This window comes from Gouania willdenowi, unplaced genomic scaffold (genome assembly GCF_900634775.1).
Source record: "Gouania willdenowi unplaced genomic scaffold, fGouWil2.1 scaffold_340_arrow_ctg1, whole genome shotgun sequence".
NCBI classification, from domain to species: Eukaryota; Metazoa; Chordata; class Actinopteri; order Blenniiformes; family Gobiesocidae; genus Gouania; species Gouania willdenowi.
In genome coordinates, this window is record NW_021145103.1 from 109,420 (window position 1) to 129,813 (window position 20,394).

Genomic DNA, 20,394 nt, shown 5'->3' on the forward strand with positions numbered 1-20,394 from the left:
AAATACACAAAATGACAATAAACGTACAAAACAATCAGAAAAATACACTAAACAACAAAAATACACCACATATCAGAAATGTATACTAAACAACAATATAAACACACAATATGTCTCCAGAAATATTAAATATAGTAAACATAAAAAAGTTCTGATGAACTACAGGGCCCGCGAAACGTCTCCGCTCCAAATAGCACGTACCACTTTCCTGAGAATTCAATGAAATTAGTCAGTTCCACCAAGTAAAACAAATGAAGTTGTGCAACATAAAACTGTAATCTACGTTGAATTACCTTTGAAACGATGTATCACACGACTACAATCCGATAATTTTAAAAGGGGGTGGGCCCCCAGGCCCCCGCTCCCCTCCTTTCAAAAAGGTCTCAAGAGGCTCTTGACATCCGCTCATAGAATATCCATGTCAAATTACAGCCCGATTCAACGTGCATTAATGGAGGAGTAGTCATTTGAAAAATGGGGCCCCCAGGTGCCCCCTGGCACCTTGGGACTCCCTGGGCCCCAAATCTTGCGATGCATACAGATCTATAGATTATACCTACCAAATTTTAGCCCTATCCGTTCACGAATAACAAAGACATAGTTATTTAACTCGTGTACACAACAACAACAACAACAACAACAACAACAACAACAACAACAACAACAACAAAAACAACACCAACAACAAAAACAATAACAACAATAACAACAACAACAAAGTGAGTGGCGTTTTGAGTCCGGTAGCCCGGCCAAAAAATAATGGAAAAAATACACAAAATACAGTAAAAAACAAACAAATAGAGAAAACCCCCAGAAATGTAAAGTACTACAAATAATGAACAAAATGACAGAAAAACACACAAAACAACAGCAAAAAACCACAAATATACACAAAAGAACAACCACACAATTACTACAAATACACGCAAAATAACAGAAAAATACACAAATGACAAAAAAATACTCAAAATATTTAACAGAATGCCAACAAAACACTCAAGATAAGACAAAAACACATAAAATTACAGCAAAAATAAGCAAAATATATATATAAAGTAACAAAAATGACTCCAAAAACACACACAAAGTAAATAAAATTACAAAAAAGTGGCCACAAAAATGATTAAACAAAAAAAGTAAAAAAAAAAAAAAAAGAAAGAAAGAAAGAAAGAAAGAAATATACAATGTGGCCGAAAATTATTACAAAAAAACACAAATAAATCAAATTACAATTAAAATATTAATTTGCATCTTTAAAACCAAGGACTTTAAATGAAATGCAAGTCATAGTTTTACACATGAAACAGATTTACTGTTTACAAAAGAAAATAAAAACATATCTAATGAAAGAAAAGCTTGTATTTAAAGACATTTGATCAAAATCACGATGAATAACAACAACAGAGCAACACTGACACCACGTGGTTGAGGTGTGGAACTGCACGAGCCTTTACAGAATTCTCCATCTGCGCAGAATCAGAATCAAACCCAGAATTTCACTGAACATTATTGATCACGACCTAAAAAACAACAACAACCAATCACAAGCGCAACCACATCAGCTCCCACTGGATCCAGTGAAACAGACCCAGTTCTGTGAATGGAGACGCTCCTCTTCCTCCTCCTCCTCCATCATCATCATCATCATCATCACCATTATCACCATCACCATCATCATCATCATCATCACGTGGTGCCTCTGTAGCGGGGCGGTGGGCGTGTGGGTTTCATTCATAACTCTAGACTGATCTACAGCATGTGGTGGTGGACGGAGGCTCAGGTACAGCTCTGCACGCGCTGCTCCTTATTACGTAACACGTGGAGGTGAGAGTCAGCGCGAGACGGTGGACGTTCATCGGCATGCGACGTTTCAATGGGTGGTTTATTGCCCGCAGGGACGACCGTGACTGACGGAGGATGAAGATGAGGATGATGATGCTCAACTCCTCCTCCGGCTGAGAACTGAACTCCATTAACAGCTGCGTAGAACTGTAAGACATGAGTGCACATCTGGATCATCATCATCATCATCATCATCATCATCATCATCATCATCATCATCATCCCGGTGTTATGATCCCCCTCCTCCCCTGTGTGTGTGTGTGTGTGTGTGTGTGTGTGTGTGTGTGTGTGTGTGTGTGTGTGTGTGTGTGTGTGTGTGCGTGTGTGTGTGTGTGTGTGCGTGTGTGTGTGTGTGTGTGCGTGTGTGTGTGTGTGTGTGTGTGTGCGTGTGTGTGTGCGTGTGTGTGTCGTGAGAAGATGACACACACACACACACGCCTAAATCCACTCTGCAGTGTTTGAACTCAGTAAATAATGAACTGAATATTTATCAATCAGCCCCATTGATTAATAATCAGTCAATGAAAACTAACATTTAAAAAAAAAAAGCACAAAAGATGACTCATAACACGCAATAAACAACAATAAACATCAAATATAACGAATAGCTGCACAAAATGACAATAAAAAAACACAAAATGACAAAAAAAAAACCGTAAATTGAGAGAAAAAATATGCAGAATAATGAAGACATTTACAAAACAACAACAAAAAACACAAAATGTGAGAAAAATATACACAATAACAAAGGAATTTACAATACACTCAAAATCAACACAAACTGACTCAAAATACACACAATATGAGAAAAAGAAAACACACCAAAAAAAAAGAAAAGAAAATAACAAGGAAACAAAAACACTAAATTGTCCATAAACATGGACTGTTTTCCTAAAGTCGTGCTCTGAAATAAACAAACATTTGGTCGACTTCAACAAACAAAATTCAACAAAAATTCTTCAAATTCCTTAGAATAAAATCATTCAATGTTCCACCATTCTGTCAGTGTGATATCAAGAGTTATTGATCAGTGAAATGTGATCGATTACATTCATTCCAACAGCTTTAGAAGCAGCTGGTGCTGATCGATGTGAGGAAAGGGTTTCTCCCCCTCCCCCCACCCCCCAACCCCCACACACTTATTTATGATGGAGACCCCCCCCCCCCTTTATGGGACACACCCTCTGATTTCACTGACACAATTAGTGCTTCATGACAGAAAATATATAAAAGATAAACATGTTTTAAATAAATACTAAGAAGGTTGAAGGGTGTGTGTGTGTGTGTGTGTGTTTTTGTGTGTGTGTGTGTTTGTGTGTGTGTGTGTGTATGTGTGTGTGTGTGTGTTACCTTGAGCTGTTACATAAAATCTGATTCTCACATAGATGAGTCGCAGTGTCTATGGAGCCATGTTACACAATCTGCTCTCACTGTAAACACACACACACACACACACACACACAGCAGATGTGTTTTGACAGCTTGTCGTATACTGTAGATGAGCCGTACGGTGATTTAAGGAAAGATCATTTATTACAATAATCATTGAAGATAAAGCAGTGTTTTAATGATATGTTACACAAACTACATCAGATCTATCACTGCAGGGGCCACTAACATGGGGGCCAAAGAGCTTTTCATATATACATCTATATTTTGTTGTTTTCATGTGTTTCCCTCGCATTTTGTCATACATTTGTTGTTTTTTTTTTTATATGTTATTGGAGTGAATCTTTTCCATTTAGTCTTTTTGGTATAATTTCATACATTTTTTTCTGTCATTTTGTATGTTTTTTGAGTAAATCTGTGTGTTTCTGTTGTCATTCTTTGTGTTTTTGTGGTCATTTTGTATCTTTGTCTGTCATTCTGTGTGTTTCTGCTGCGATTTTTCTCTAATTTCGTGTGGGTTTTTTTAGTCAATGTTTGTTGTTTTTTGTGATTTTGGGTTTTAGGAGTCATTTTTGTGTCGTCATTTATATTTACCGGACTATAAGGCGCACTTAAAATCCTTTCATTTTCTCAAAAATCAACAGTGCGCCTTATAATCAGGTGCGCCTTATGTGTGAAATAAATATGTCAAAATTTTTTAGCACAACTTTGGTAAACTATGAAGCTGCACTGCTTGATGGATTTTTGGCGCTTCAGGGCTACCGTAGTCAGACGCCTCGTGGAGTGATGTGTACCAGTACTGTGCTTCAACATACTGAACTGAAAAAGTAAGTGTAATGTTCTATATTTTATGTGTTAAACCTGAACAATGTTGAGAATTATTGTTAATGAGTTGAATAAAGTTTGACTTATCTGACTATTTTGTTTCGCTTAATGTGTCTTAATAATAATAATAATAATAATAATAATAATAATAATAATAATAATAATAATAATAATAATAATAATAATAATAACAAACCGGTGCGCCTTATATATGAAAATAGACCCAGTCAAATCCATTCATTGATAGTGCGCCTTATAATCTGGTGCGCCTTAAAGTCTGAAAAACACGGTATGTTTGTGGTCAACTTGTGTGTTTTTGCAGTAAATTTTGTCAATTTATGTATTTTTGCTGTTATATATTTTTCTTCTGTCATTTTGTGCATTTTGTTGTCTTTTATGTTTAAGTGATATTTTTGTGTGTTTTTGGAGTCGTTTTGTATACTTTTCTGTCATTCTGTGTGTTTTTCGACTTAATGCGTGTTGTTTTTTAATTTGACTTGTGTGTTTTTGCAGTACATTTTGTGTGTTTCGGTTGTTGTTTTGTATATTCATCTACATTTTTATTGTCGTCTTGAGTGTTTTAGGGTAAATTTTGTGTATTTTTTTGTCATATCGTGTGTTTACTTTAAGGGGCCGCGCAAAATTAGATGGAGGGCCGCATGTGGGCTCCAGTTGCAAGAAAGAATTTGTGAACGTTCTCCTCTCTGCAGGAATCCTGCCTCAGACGTGGACCATGAGCAATGATCTGCCTGCTCTGAGCAGCCTGACAGAGAGCACCACTGTGAGTACTGACACACACACACATACACACACGTAATTTTGTATATTTGTTTTGTAGGTTGTGTATTTGTATTGTCATCTCCTGTTTTTTGAGTAATTTTTGTACATTTCTTTTATCATTTTGTATATTTTAGTTTTCTCGTGTGCTTTTGCAGTCATTTTGCATGTTTTTGGAGTCATTTTGTGTATTTTTCATGTAATTTTGTATATTTTCCTTGTAGTTTGTGCATTTTTATTGTACATTTTTCTATCATTTAGCATGTTTTTGTGGTGTTTTGTGTACTTTTTGAGTCAGTTTGTTGTATTTTTGTACATTTTCCGGTCAGTTTGTGTATTTTTATTGTCATCTTCTGTTTTGTCCATTTTTGTTGTCATATTGGGTCATTTTTGTATATTTTTCTATCATTTTGTGTATTTTAGTTTTCATGTGTGCTTTTGCACTAATTTTCTGTGTTTTGTTGTGTATTTGATTTTCATTTTGCATGTTTTTGTTGTTTTGTGTGTTTTTTTGAGTCATTTTGTGTATTTTTGTTTTACTTTATGATTGATTTCCTTTTGTGTATTTGTCTTTAATTTTGTCAGTTTTTTAGTCATTTTGTGTATTTTTGCTGGGTTTTTCATCTATTTTTTTGTAAAAAAAAAAAAAGTATTGTTCTGTCACTTTGTGTGTTTTTGGGGTCATTTTGTGTGTTTGCTTTTGGTCCTATGTAGAAGGATGTGTGTTTATGTGAAGATGCTGTTGTGGAGTGTGTTGCCACTAGTTGCTCTCTGTGGAGTGTGTTGCCACTAGTTGCTCACTGTGGAGTGTGTTATAGATGGAGGAGCCTGAGGCGTTGCTGTTTTGCTGAGCTTGTAAAAACAGACGATGTGATTAAGTTACACAGTTACACACATTCAGCGAAAGCTTTAGTGAGTCTGTTCTAGTGCCACATACATTTCTGTTACGTATGTTTCTTGGAGTTCTTTTCCTTTTTTGCAGTTTTTTGTAAGCATTTTGTAATTTTTTGTGTTATTTTTGCTGTCATGTATTCATAGTCTTTTGTGTGTCTTTGTTGTATTATTGTGTATTTTTGTTGTCTCTGTAATTTTGTATGTTTTTTTGAGCCCTTTTGCTATTCTATAGCAGTTTTTTGTGTTTTTAAAACTGTTTTGTAATTAAATGTGTTAAGAAATTCATAGTTGTCTTTTGTCTGTTTTTAGAGTGATTGTCGTTTTATGTATTTCTGTTGCAGTTTTGTGTGTTTTTAATGTCTTTTAGTATACTTTTGTAGTAACTTTGTAGGTTTTTTGGAGTCCTTATGCATTTTTGTTGCAGTTTTTTGTGTTTGTGTATCTGTTTTGTACATTTTTATTATTTTTGCATCAACGATATGTAATTTCAATGTCTTCTATGTATGTTTTGTGCAAATCGATGTCCTTTTCTGCATATTTTCCTGTCAGTTTGTGTGTTTTGGTGTTATTTTGTGTATTTATTTTGGGGCCCCCAGTTGGCCCCAATGTTAGTTACACAAAATTAGTGTAACATCCAAACTATTAAAATATGTTTTGTGTAAAAGGCTTTTTTTTTGTGGATTCATTTGTTCCTTTGAACACTTTCATCCTCTTTGGAAAAATCTTTGGAGGAAAAAGATGCTGTGCTGGGATTGCTCATCATCATCATCATCTTCCTCCTCCTCCAAAGTCCATATTTAGCCTGTTTTCCCCTCATTGAGAGGAGCTTGAAAATTGAATTAAGTGTTCGCTGACGTTTGGATTAACATCCCTGAACCGCTCAGTGAGCTGAGATGGAGACTGAGAGCTGTAATCAGAGCACAGTTATTCACATTGTTTCTGTGGGAATGTAGCAGTGTGTGTGTGTGTGTGTGTGTGTCAGGGTAACAAATAGTTCCTCTCACTAAATATCACAGCAATGATTAATATGACAAAGAGGTTCATCACTGATGCAGAACTCAAAGAAAGAACGATTAATCATCCTCAGCAGGTGAAAAACACAGCTGAGATATATAAACATGTGTCTTACTGTGTAATTATTGTGACTATTTTGTGTTTTAGGACTCAATTTTGTGTATTTTTGTGTCTTTAGTTATATTTTTCCATGTTTTTGCTGTCGACATGTGTGTTTTTTGGAGTAAATTTTTGCATTTCTGTTGTCATTTTGTCTGTTTTTCTCTCATTTTGTGTGTTTTGTTGTTGTTTTTAATTGAATTTTGTGTTTTTGTTCTGATTTTGTGTTTTTGGTGTCGTTTGGTATATTTTTCTATCATTCTTATGTTTTTGCAGTAAATTTTGTGTATTTATTTCTGGCATATTGTGTTTTAGGAGTCAATTTTGTGTAATTTTGTGTCTATATTCATATTTTTCCATGTTTTCGCTGACGATATGTGTGTTTTTCCTGTAAATGTTGTGTATTTTCCAGTCATTTTATGTATTTCTGTCATTGTTATATATTTTTTTTCTGTCATTTTGTGTCTTTAATTATAATTTATGTGTTTTTGTAGTTGAATTGTGTGTTTTTGGAGTAAATCTCTTGTTTTTCAGTGTAGCTTTGAGTAAATTTGTGTATTTCTATTTTTTCTATTTATCTGTCATTTTGTGCATTTTGTTGTGATTTTGTGTTTTTAGAGTTGTATTTTTGTTTCTTTATATATTTTTTTCCGTATTTTTGCTGTCGATTTCTGTGTTTTTGCCGTACATTTTGTGTATTTTTCTGTTATTTTATGTATTTCTGTTGTTGTTATATTTTTTTTTCTGTCATTTTGTGTGTTTTGTTTTTGTCTTTTATATAGATTGTATTTTACAATCTGCGTGTTTTTTGAGTTACTGTGATTTTGTGGTTTAGGAGTCAATTTAGTGTATTTTTGTGTCGTTGTTAATATTTTTCTGTGTTTTTGTAGTCGGTTTGTGTCGACTTGATGTAACTAAATGAAATAATTAAAATTATTATTAATAATAATAATAATAATAATAATCTACAAATGACTCAGATCAAAAATCATGAAATCATCCACATCGACACATATTTATACTTCAATAAAAATTCCCCAATTTAAGTGTTCACACAATTCTTAAACAAAACGCCAAAAAGTTACAAATTTTGACTAAAACTCATTTAAATCACTTCATTTATTTCACATCTTTCAAACCAAGCTGCATTTATTCCTTTTTCCACAGCAGCACTGATAGAAATGAATGAGTTTACTCACGCTCTGTAAACAGCCAATGGGAGGACAGATAGTCAGAAGTAGCCAATTGGAAGAGGAGAGGGTAAGAAACCCGGAAGTGAGGAGGAGACGACTGATCGTGTTTTTCCTCCTAACTTTATAAAATAAAAACATTAAACAAACTAATATAGATGTGAGTGTTAAATGTATGAGTTGTGTTGATCAGGATCAAAGTGAGAAACCGTCAACATTGAGTCAGTGAGTCCAACCGTGAGTGACGTGTGTGTGTGAGAGAATGAGATCTACTGAGGTTTTTTTAACCAGCAACATCTCATGTTTCTCTTCATATCGAATAAATCTTTCGCCTTTTACTAAAGATTTCCGTGGAGAGGAACAACATGAGTATCTGACAATTTTTTGATGCCCTGCCTACGTGGGGCTTCCTGTAACTGTCAAAATAAAATGAAATTATCAAACTTAATAGACATCAGAAACATGTCATCATAACATGTTAATGTCATATTACGTGTAAAATTAACATTGCGAAAAGAAGGAAATTGGAACTTTAATCAACAATTAATTTGTAATATTCTGAGGGAATTTTTTTCAACTTTAATATTAATGGAATAATCTTGTAATATTACAGAAATACATGTATAATGTTCTGAAGGGGGAAAAATGTCTTCCTGTCACTGTCAAAAAAAATTTTTAACAAACATTTATGGAGTCGAGAGACGGCGCAATAAAAATACATTGTATTGAAAGTGTAATTAACTTGATTAAATTGTTCTGCATATTATTTTAGTGTAAACCAAGAGTAACATCGGTTAATAATAAACACATGTATGATACAGATGTAAAAAAAAAACAAACATCTTATTTATGTTCACGTTGAGAATAAGGTTTGAATTTACAAGGAAAAACACGTCGTATTATGAGAATAAAGTCCCATGAAAAAAGTCAGAATATTACAAAAAAAGTTGTAAGTTTAAGAGAAACCCCCTCCAATATTATATATATATATATATATATATATATATAACATATAATAAATTCAAATAAGTCCCGAGCAACAAAATAAATAAATTGTAACAAAATTATAACATTTAGAGTTTATTTCCCCAGAATTTTATAACTGAATTTTTCCAATATCAAATGTTTAACCCCCTCATATTATAAAATATTACAACTTTATTCTCGTAATATTACATTTATTCCCCTCAGAATATTGCAAATTGTAATTTCACAACTTTCTTCTCACAATATTACATCTTTATTCTGGTACTTTTACGTGTTTATTTCCCCCTCAGAATATTAAATATTACAACTCCATCCTCAAATGTTACAACTTTATTCTTGTAATATTACTTTTCCCCTCAAAATATTAAATTATAGAAGTTTATTCTTCTAATAATAAAAATAAACTACCCCCAGATGTTTCTACAAATTTTCCCTCATAATATTAATGTTTATTAATTTCATATTAGAAGTTTATTTATTCATATTACAGAACATCATACATGTATTTCTGTAATATAACAATTACACACATTACAAGTGTATTCCACTAATATAAATACATTAAAAAAAATCCCCACAGAATATTACTGATTGTTGTTTAAAGTTTAAAACTTCATTCATTTAATGGTTTTAGAAATAAAGGTATTATTACACCTTAACTGTCCACGACCGAATCACTTTCCTACTGTTCATATATTCAGACATTATGGTATCGTTAGCAGAATTATGCTTTTCATTTTATTTTGACAGACACAGGAAGCCCCGCGGTAGCAGGGAATCAAAAAATTGTGAAATACTCATGTTGTTCCTCTCCACGGAAATCTTTAGTAAAAGGCGAAAGATTTATTCGATCTGAAGAGAAACATAAGATGTTGACGACATAGGAACCTCAGAGGAACTAATTCTCACACACACACATGTCACTCACGGTTGGACTTGATGTTGACCTTTCCTCACTTTGATCCTGATCAATACAATCCATACATTTAACACTCACATCTATATTGGTTTGTTTAATGTCTTTATTTTATAAATTTAGGGTAAAAACAGGACCGTGCAGATACTCCGCACTTCCGGGTTTTTTCAACATAAAGGACCAATCACTGCATGGCTTGGCGTGACGTCACTGTTAAAAATACAACGCAACAATAACTTCTGCCACATAATATACAATTTAAAAAAACTAACTACTGACTCACACACATTTAAAAGATATTAACGGATGATTTAGAAGAAGATTTACTACTTTAATTATAATTTAAGGTGCTGGAGAAGCTCTAAGCCCCGCCCCTCTCCCGATTGGCTACTTCTGACTATCTGTCCTCCCATTGGCTGTTTACAGTCTATGGCTCTCCCTTGTCTGTTCGTAGATTAACATCATCAGTTGATTAAAATGCTTTAAATGTCTTATATTTTATGTTTTGTTTTACAATTTTTCTGTTTTGATTTAAGATACATTTGTAGTTTTCTGTTTTTATTTATTTATTTGTTTTGTAACATGAAAGATTTAGGAAAACAGTTCAGTCTAATGTTTTTAAACTAAAAATAAATGAAGTTAAAACTGTAAACAGCAGTTGGAGTTAGATTACAAATGTATAACTTTACTTTTAAACTTTATTAATACAGTAACTGTTCACCACACGGGAAGTAACATTCATTATGAGGAAGAAGCCACCACATAAGATTAGGACTAATATTAGGCTAATATTATGACTTATTTCTCATAATGAGCTGTTCTTTTTCTTTCCTAAAATTACAACTTTTGAATTGTAATAAATTGTAATTGTCATACATTCAGACTTTTCTCTCTCTTTTTTCACTGCAGCCTTAAAACGCTTTCAAACAAATTTGATCTCAATTGAAAATGCGAGATGAATATATTTGGTGATTCTTTTATCTGTCTCAATATAACTACTTTTTTTAATGACTTTATAGTATTGATATTTATAATAAAATATTGTGTGTAATTATCTGCGTAATCCTGTTTAGTTGAATGTCTCCGTTGTTATTCTCTATTTTTATTGGTACATATTATATGCATGTAATATGACTTTATTTGCATAATAAATTGGGTTTTTTTCTTCTTCATGAAATTACTTTTTAATTGTAATATTCTGACTTTTTTTCTTGTAGGACTTTATTCTCATAATATTCAGAGTTTTAAATTTAGACTTTTTCCTCCTTTTTTTCACTGTGGCTTTAAAACGCCATCGTACAAATCTGATCACAACTGAAAACGCAAGATGATTATATTTGGTAATTATTTTATTGGGCTTAATATAACTAGTGTTTTAATTACACGTCCACGTAATGTGTTGGTATTTATTATAAAGTTTATTTTAATATTATGACTTAGTGAGAGGACTTTATTTTCATTATTTTCAGGGTTTTTTTCTCATAAATTTAGACTTTTCTTTTTTTTTTAATCCCACTGTGGCTTTAAAACGCTATGACTGCATTTGCTGATTACGAGCAGTTGATCGACACGCCCACTTTTAAGTATTGGTATTTATAATAAAATGGAAATAATACGTTGTGTGTGTGATTCTCTATGTAATCCTGTTTAATTACATAGTATTATATTAATGTTGTCTTATCTTGTCTTGTATGATCAGGATGTGCCGGTGTCAGCTGGTCAGGTGGAGAACTATGTGTTGCTTCTGGTGCTGCTCAGTGTGTTTGCTGGTGGAACTCTGGTGCTGCTCTCTCTGCTGCTGCTCTTCTGTCACCGCTGCTGCATGGGTGGACGTCGCTACTCTAGGTTAGTGCTGACTCCAAAAAACTCACAAACTAACAGAAAATACAGTAAAAAACACATAAGGGTAATATAATTAAAAAAAAAAAAAAAAAAAAAGAGTACAAAAATGTCAGCTAAATATACTAAATGACTAAAAAACAAACAAAAAAGTATAAATACACGAAATGGCTCAAAAACTTTGCAAATGTACAAAATACATAAAAGCTTCATAAAAATACAAAAATAACTGTGAAAATATCAGAAAAATACAGTAAATGACAATAAACTTTACAGAAAAGGATAACAAAAATATCTCTCCCAAAACATTCAAAAATACAAAAAAATACATAAAAGGTTAACAAAAATAAAAAAATATCAGAAAAATACACAAAAAAAAAACATACGAAGCGACACAAAAATTTGCAAAATGAATCAAACTCGATGCAAATTTCCAGAAAAATACACAAAAGGATAAAAGAAATACACAAAACAACTAGTAACATATCAGAAAATAATACTAAAAGACAAAAACATTTACAGATCTACAAAAAAATACACAAAAGGATAAAAGAAAATGTCTCCCGAAATATTCTAAATGACAAAAAAGTACATAAAAGGTTAATAAAAGTAATAATTAAAACGTACAAAATTATCAGAAAAATACACTAAACGACAAAAAAACAACAAAAAAAAAACATACAAATTGATGTAAAGATATACAAAATGGCTCAAAACCATGCAAATTTAAAGAAAAATGAATAAACGAAATCTCTTCCAAAACATTAAAAGTGACAAATGCATAAACTACAAAAAAAGTACAAAAATATTAGAAAAATACACTAAATGAGAACAAAAACATACAAATAAGTAAATTGGCTCAAACACTAAAATAAGATCCCAAAAATATACTAACCGACAAAAAAAACGAACAAATATACAGAAAATGACAATTAAAATAAACAAAATTAATTCTGAAACATTCAAAGTGACAAAACAATTACATAAAAGGATTAAAGCAGTTTTAAAAAAGTACAAAAATATCAGAAAAGTATACCAAATGACAAAAAAAACACATACACATTTAGGAAAAAATACACAAATTGACAGAAGTGAGGCAAAGGTCAAACGTGCTGATTGGATGTTGTTGTTGTTGCAGAGCCAGTGATGACCTTGAGAAAACAAACACCACCTACGCTGAGGATTCTCAGCCCACACAAGGTCAGAGTTCATCCATATTTACACTGATGGAAATGATTCCTCTAACATTTCCTTCTCTTTGCGCAGAGATCACAATCCGTCTGGATGATTCTGACGCTCTGTCGGCGTCAAGTCGTCAGGATGTTGAGTCTGAACGCTTCATCAGCACCGGATCCATTGGACGCAGAGTTTCCTTCAACGAGTCGGCTCTTTACGAGCAGGACAGGACGACGCAGGACAAAGGACGCAGGTGATGCTCAGGTGGTTAGAATCCACCCCCATCAGCAGCTCTAACTTCTCCCCCCTCAGGTACACACTGACTGAAGGAGACTTCCACCACCTGAAGAAGGCCCGGCTCACCCACCTCCACCTCCACCTGCCCCCGGCCCCCAGCGACATGAAGATCCTCACCATCATGGAGTGCGACTCCACCGACAGCAGCACAGTCAACATCAGCCAGAGCTCCGCCCCCAAACCGCCCCTCGCCATCTACAAGGTCAGACTCTCCCACAGAACCCACAATTAATAAGGAACTTATCACATTTAAAACCAAGAAAAAGCTTCATTTTTTTCATTTAAAATCATTCCACAAATAAACATGATCCTTTCAAGATAAAATAACTTGGAAAAACCGATACTGATATCGATCCATATTAAAGTTTATGGCAAATATCAAAGTAAAATGTTGATACCAGTGAAACAAGTCAAAAGGTGTCAAAAAAACTCAAAGAAACTCAAAAAACATTTTTTTTTTAATTTATCAAAAATATTAGAAAAATATACTTAACGACAAAAAAACTAAACATACAAAATTACAAAAATACATGCAAAATGACTCAAATCATGCAAATTTACAGAAAAACTGAGAAAACAAAAACAAAATTTATGACAAAACATTCAAAATGACAAAAAAATACATACGGAGTAAGTTTGAAAAAATGGCAAAAAAGTACACATTTTCAGAAAAATACACGAGAATTAACAAGATATCTCCTGAAACATTCAAAAGGACAAAGAAAATACATAAAAGGTTAATAAAAATACAAGAAAAAAGCACAGATTTACACTAGGTGTGTCAAACTTAAGATTTGAGGGCCATATCAGGTTCGCCAGAGCTTCCGTGCCAGACTTGGATTTTCTCACAAATAATCCCACAGAATTTTCACAAATTAGAAAATTGGAGTTTTAAAGAGCAAAGTAACTTTTTACAGTACTTGACATTAAGTGATTTTCATGTGGAAATGCAAACAATGACACAATAATGTTGAAATTGATCTTTTTCTCCAATCAATTGAATGTATTTACTTGGGTCCGTCCATCTAAGATCATACTGGGTCAAACTAAAGCCAGTTTAACCTTTCTGATTTTCACAGAAATCAGATCAGACTTAAAGTAAAAAAACAAACAACAGAGATCAACAGCTGCTCTTGTTTTATTGTCCAGCCCCCTGAGAGGAGAGTCAATGATTGGACGGGAACGAGTCTCAGTGGAGGTTTACCTGGAGACAGACATCACTCCACCATCTTGGACCAGAGTCCAAGGAAGTCCACATCAGTCACCAAATCACAGCGCAGATGCTCCCAAACGGTACGTTACTAGCATTAGCTGGCATTAGCATTAACTATAATTAGCCTATACATCTAATATGGGCTCCTTCCTTAACATCTCCTCACCTCCTTCTGTCTCCTGGTCAGACGGAGGCTTGTGGAGACCGGAACGATGCAGACAGGGTGGGGGCGGGGCCTCAGACATCGGTGCTTCATTTTCTCTCTAAACTGCGACGTCACGCCAGCCTGGAAGGCATCGCCCCTTACTTCAGACGGTGGAAGTTTGACAGCAACCATCGAGCGGCTAGCCTGGATGCTAAAGGTTTGTGTGCTCCGCGATGAACACCAAACATTAACTGAAGACAGTCAGACGATAACGCATTGTGTTGAAACCATCATCAGGATCTCCAAAGAGAAAACCTTTCCAGAGGCAGAGAGCGGCAAGCGAGACCACCGAGCACACCGAGGGCGACTCGTCTCCTCAGAACGACGCCTCAGAGTCTTTCCCGCAGACGCCTCTTCTGCAGTCACTCTCTGCAGAGTCCTTGTCCCATCCTGAGACCTCCTCAGTCTTCCTAAGCAGGTAAACATCTCAACAGCTTCGTATCCTCATGTAGTTTCATCCCAGGAATGACTCATTAATGTGTGCTTGTTGCTTTGTGCAGATTGAACCTGGAGGCCATGGTGGAGATGAATGGCAGCATCGGAAAGGACGATCCGTGTTTTCCCACTGGGACCCAGGGGGAGGTCACTGTCAATGGAACAGAGGAGGAACACCAGAGAACCTCTGGAGGAGACTTCAAAGCAGACTCAGAGGATGAGAACACAGAATCCGTGTCCGGTTTGTTTGGGACGGAGCAAGAGGCGGCTCTTCAGGAACAGTTTGAGAACCTGCTGAGAGCAGCTGGAGACCCCAAAGCAGACGAGAGGACGAAGACTGAGCTGGAGGATGGAGAGGAGCTGGTGCTGGGGGCCGAAGCCAGATGTAGGACAAACTCGGGCTCGTCTTGCTCTTTTGGGATTCGTCAGGAGAGTTTGGAAGCTCCTCCCTCTTTGTACAGAGACATCTGGAGCCTGCGGGCATCCCTAGAGCAGTACGTCTCCTCCGACCAGAGCAGCACCGACAGGGAGTCCATCCGCAGCGATGCCGACAGTGTCTCTTCTCTGGGCGGAGGAGGAGGAGGAGGACGGCCTGGCCTGGACAGCTGTTTGTCCCAGGACCTGGACGACGATCCTGAAGGTAACGGCGAGGGAGAGGCACCCACCACCAGAGGGACGGTGGACAGCGAGATGAGCGGTGGAGCAGGAGGAGAAGGAGAAGGAGTGAACAGGAAGCTTCTGCAAATGGACAGCGGCTACGCCTCCATTGAAGCCCCGCCGAAAGCTCCTGAAGACATGAGGCTCTTCGGGACTCCCGGAGCCCCTCGGGGAAAGACAGCGTCCGAGCGCAGGCTGTTCTTCACTAGCTCCAGAAAGAAAGGCTCGGTGTGTGAGAGCATGGAGGCCAGGCTGTTCCAGGAGGAGCTGGAGGACGAGATGACGGAGAAGACTCTCCAGGAGCCATGCCCACTTCTTCTGAAGTCGCTCCATCCGCAGAAAGCTCCAGAAACTCCCACCCAGCTGCCGTCCCCTCTGACCAAGTCTGTCCCACAGCCGCCCAGTCCACACTGTCCCCGTCTTCGCCGTCGTGACTACAGCATCGACGAGAAGACGGACGCGCTTTTTAACGAGTTCCTTCGTCACGACCCACAGTTCGACCAGCAGGACTCGCCGTACCGATCCAGGCACCGATCCCGAGTCCACCTCCGGAAACAGTGGCAGAGACACAAGCAGTACAGTGACCCAGGCTCCAGCACCGGAGGGAGGTACTCCCCCACATCTTTGGAGAGGCAGAGGTTTTCCCCCCTGAGGCGAGGTGACAGTGCCGGCTATCCCCTGGACACCAGATACCACAGCACACTGTCGCGCATTGCCAGTGCTGCCGATGAGGAGGCGAGCGAGGAGGCCTCCAAAGAGCGAGCCGAGAGCCTGGACCTGCACGACGAGGGCTCGGAAGGAGACCCGCCTCGTGACGCAACCAACGCAGAACAAAGCACAAACATCCCGACCGTGAACCACACGGATCCACGCGTGGACAACAAGAACAACAACAGTAGTCAGAACGTTGCGTCCCAGGCCGATGGTGCTCTGACAGACAAGCTGGCAACGAGCGTGGAGGAGCGGCTGTATGGAAGCCTACGAGGTACCGAGCAGCTCGACCACGTGCTAACAGCTGCTAACGCAGCATCTCCTGGTCTCAGCCCTATATGAACCAACCACAACATCATCCGTTGAGTGAAAAACTGGCATCATCATTTGTGTCTTAAAAGGTTTGTCCACTGTTTTTACAAGTTTGGCCTAAAATCTTTGAAATGTACTTATTAAAAGATCTATGCCTAACAAAACACATCGTCATGCACCATATTTAGGTCGGGAGGATAAAAACAGTTGTGACTGCAGGGGTTCAGTTCCAACTACCAACTCTGCGATTTGGGAGTAGACAATGAAGCAGAGAAGAAAAGCTCTCCTAAGGAACCTTTACTCTCCCTGAAACAGTGCACTGACACGCTCTGGTGGCTGAAGTTAGTGAGTAAATCACCAGAGGTGTAAAGAGTACTGATATGTCCTAGTGAAGTAAAGGTACTGTTACTTGATTGAAATTACTAGTACAAGTAAGTCATACATAAAATACTCAAGTACAAGTAAAAAGTAGCTCAATTAAAAAGTAGTCAATGTAAAAGTTACTCGTTATTTCCACCCCCTCTGTATACAGTAAACATCTCATGTATAAACTTAGAAAGATAAGCAAATTTTACATTTAATTATGATACTGCTGCTTTTACCATGTTTAAATGCAAATATTAAAATTTCATAAGATGCAAATATGTCAAAAATGTGGTCAGAGAATTTAATTATCATCCTCTCTCTCTTGTGGTGTAGAAATGTAAGAAATTACTTTACTTCTTTTCAAACGTACTTAACAAGTATTATTACTGATTAAAAATGTACTTAAAAAAGTACAAGTACAAGCAAAAGCAATTCAATTACAGTAACGTGTGCTTGTAATCAATTACTTTCACCTCTGATAATCAGGGACTGTTGAAGACACACAAACCCTGAGGACAGAAGTCCTTTTGGGTGGGAGTCCTTCAACAGTCCGTGATTATTCGCTAACTTCAGCCACCAGAGCGTGTCAGCGCACTGTTTAAGGGAGAACTCTTCTCTGCTTCATTGTCGACTACCAAACCGCAGATCTAAAAAGCTGGCTGAATGCTTCACTCCAATAGAAAACAATGGGATGTTTACAGGCAGTGGGGCCGTGTGACATCAATCAATCACATAATTTCAAGATGGAGGAACAGGCTCTAAAACTGTAGTCACATATTTAAAAGTTAATCAAATGAATATGTTGCTAAATAATGTGTTTTGTTAGACATGGATCTACTAATAAGTAGATTTTAGGCCAAACTTGTATAGACATTGGAGAATCCCTTTAAAACAGAACTTGTGATTCCTCTCAGACTTTATCCGCCACTGTGACGCCATGTGACACGTGGAGCTAATGCACTTCCTCATTACTAGAAATATTTATTTTCAGACGTAACTGTGACCTTTAGCATGCTACTGTGTGTGTGTGTGAATACTGTACAGTTTGAAGACAAAAAGCACTTTGACCGGAGAAAAAAAGAAAAGGCAACAGCGGTTACCCATCGCTCTCATCAAAAACCGTCCTCAAGTGTCCTTGTCCCGCCCATCACGAGGGTCTTCGAGGGTCTAAGACGGAGCGTGTGTGAGAAGTAACTGAATTTTATCATGAACTCATTCCAGCTGGAAATCTGGAGCTAATGCAGCGAGAAAACCATGGAGTAGCATAAATGAAACGATGGAATAAAATCATTGGATGTCAGTGAAATCAAGTACATTTATCTGGAACACATGCACTTAAGTTTGGTCAACTAACGACTTTACAAGTCTAACAAAAATAAGTCGCACTTGTACTTCTAGATCTAATAGAATCATATGCTAACCTGGGGGCAGAGAAAAGCTCATTTTCACTTCTTATTGGCTTCTTTTCCAAAATATTCCAACAAATCCAGATGCTGGTTTTGGTTCTAATCCCTCCTACGTTATCTATATCTGTTTACTAGTAGTTGGCCAACTAGTTAACACAAACATTTTGTTTTCCTACTAAAGGCTTTTGGTTCAACTAGACAATTTTTTCTGTTACTAGTAGACTTAAAAGGTTACTCGTAAAAACTCAAAGCTTTACTAGTATTGCTAGTTACACATATGGAAAGCCATTTGAGCATAAATGTGATAGAAGTGATATCAACCATAGTTAGTGCGCAAGTATGCTTTACTAGTGAAGCCAAAGGTGTCACTAATGAACTAGTATGCTAGTAAGAGGGCGGGGAAAGTAAATTCAAGCTTGCAATTGGCTTTCGAAAAATACTGCAACCAATCAGGGAGCTGGATTTGGTTCTAATCCTTCCTAATTCCTTAATTTGCATTAGGTCAACTAGTACAACTAGTGACTACTAGAAATGGGAGTAATGTAGCAAAAATGCATTAAAAGGAGCAAAATTATGTAAAAAAAAAAAGTGATGAAAATAGGTTAAAATACACAATAGCAAGTTTGGTGTGGTTGCAGAAAAATGGTACAAAATAAGCAAAAATTGGCTCAAATTGTTAAGAAAACACTTAGTTTCTTGAAGGCATCTGGGTCCTGTTTATGTAAAAGTTTAATCCAGATAAAGCTGATCTGGATTTGGTAATCCTTTTATTTTTTCAATCCATGATCATAATTCATTTTACTTTTGAGACTTTTAAAACATCAGATTGGATCAGTCTGATAAAAACTTTTCAGGATCACCAAATCTGACTAGCCAGAGCTCATCTTTGTTTGATGAAGGTTCTTCAAGCCTTTGGAGACCCTGATCAACTTCCTGCATTCTGTCAGAACCAAAACCAGAACTATCAAACATGACGTGCAACAAGGGATGCAATAGTTTAGACACTGCTTCTGATTTGGATTTGTTTAGCATTTCAAAAACCAATGATATCATTGCTTTATTATCCTGTTTTATTAATGCATGCATCACTAAAAAATAATCTAAAAACTAAATGTTTTTGATTGTGATGAATGAACATCAATTAGTGACAGAATTAAATATTATTTGTGGTCAATATTGAGCTATTTGGGGATTATTTTTACAAGGCTTTGCTAAGGTCTATACTGATAGGCTGAATACTGTAGCCATCTCTGACAGATGAACAAATCAAATTAAAACCTCATGAATAAATTGGATTGCCTTGTAGGCTATTCCTCATAATCATAGTTTCATTACACTTTGGGCCTGAAATCCAAAACCTTCCTAGTAAAACACTTTTTTCTTTAATAGTACTATTAGTACACTCAAATTATCACATGAGTAGGATGTTTTAAGCCAAGAGATTCACCAGTAGTACTAGTAGACCTAAAGCAGTGGTTCTCAAACTTTTTTGGCTCAAGTACCCCCTTTTCTCTTGTTTTTGAATCCAAGTACTCCCTTTTATACAACTTTTTGCATAAAAAACTACTATAAATTAAAATAAAAACTATAGAGCATAATGATGGCTTTCCCCGCCCCTCATTAGCATATATTGCTAACTAGTGACACTTTTACTTCTACTCATGCACTAGTAGAGATTAACTATGGTTGATATCACATTTATGATCAAATGACTTTCCATAAACACAGAATTGTCAACTAGTACTGGACAACTAGTAATGTTTTTACGTACTACTAGGTGAAGCCAATTTGTAAAGCACATTACAGACACACTGATTTAATGTGCTTAATTTAAAACATGAAAT

At 36.2% G+C, this 20,394-nt stretch overlaps 1 protein-coding gene and 2 non-coding genes across 3 annotated transcripts; 2 read left to right on the plus strand and 1 right to left on the minus strand.

Moving 5' to 3' along the window:
* Nucleotides 1–1,756: 1,756 nt before the first annotated feature.
* LOC114459734 (voltage-dependent calcium channel beta subunit-associated regulatory protein-like) lies at nucleotides 1,757–16,808 on the plus strand. The gene is made up of 10 exons (XM_028441891.1): nucleotides 1,757–1,824; nucleotides 4,687–4,837; nucleotides 11,633–11,778; nucleotides 12,911–12,972; nucleotides 13,039–13,201; nucleotides 13,261–13,447; nucleotides 14,395–14,538; nucleotides 14,646–14,820; nucleotides 14,901–15,081; nucleotides 15,164–16,808. Exons 1-10 carry the CDS (start codon nucleotides 1,757–1,759, stop codon nucleotides 16,806–16,808), a joined length of 2,922 nt encoding a protein of 973 aa, XP_028297692.1.
* On the plus strand, nucleotides 8,326–8,438 carry LOC114459755 (U5 spliceosomal RNA). The gene has a single exon (XR_003673455.1). It is a non-coding gene; the product is annotated as a U5 spliceosomal RNA (small nuclear RNA).
* On the minus strand, nucleotides 9,776–9,888 carry LOC114459756 (U5 spliceosomal RNA). The gene has a single exon (XR_003673456.1). It is a non-coding gene; the product is annotated as a U5 spliceosomal RNA (small nuclear RNA).
* Nucleotides 16,809–20,394: the final 3,586 nt, after the last annotated feature.

Bases quoted from the DNA above. Each gene is read 5' to 3' on its own strand.
- LOC114459734 (XM_028441891.1), top strand. From the start codon at position 1,757: ATGTGGTGGTGGACGGAGGCTCAGGTACAGCTCTGCACGCGCTGCTCC. The intron at 13,202-13,260 runs GTGATGCTCAGG...CTCCCCCCTCAG, and splicing joins ACGCAGGACAAAGGACGCAG to GTACACACTGACTGAAGGAG. The intron at 15,082-15,163 runs GTAAACATCTCA...TGCTTTGTGCAG, and splicing joins TCCTCAGTCTTCCTAAGCAG to ATTGAACCTGGAGGCCATGG.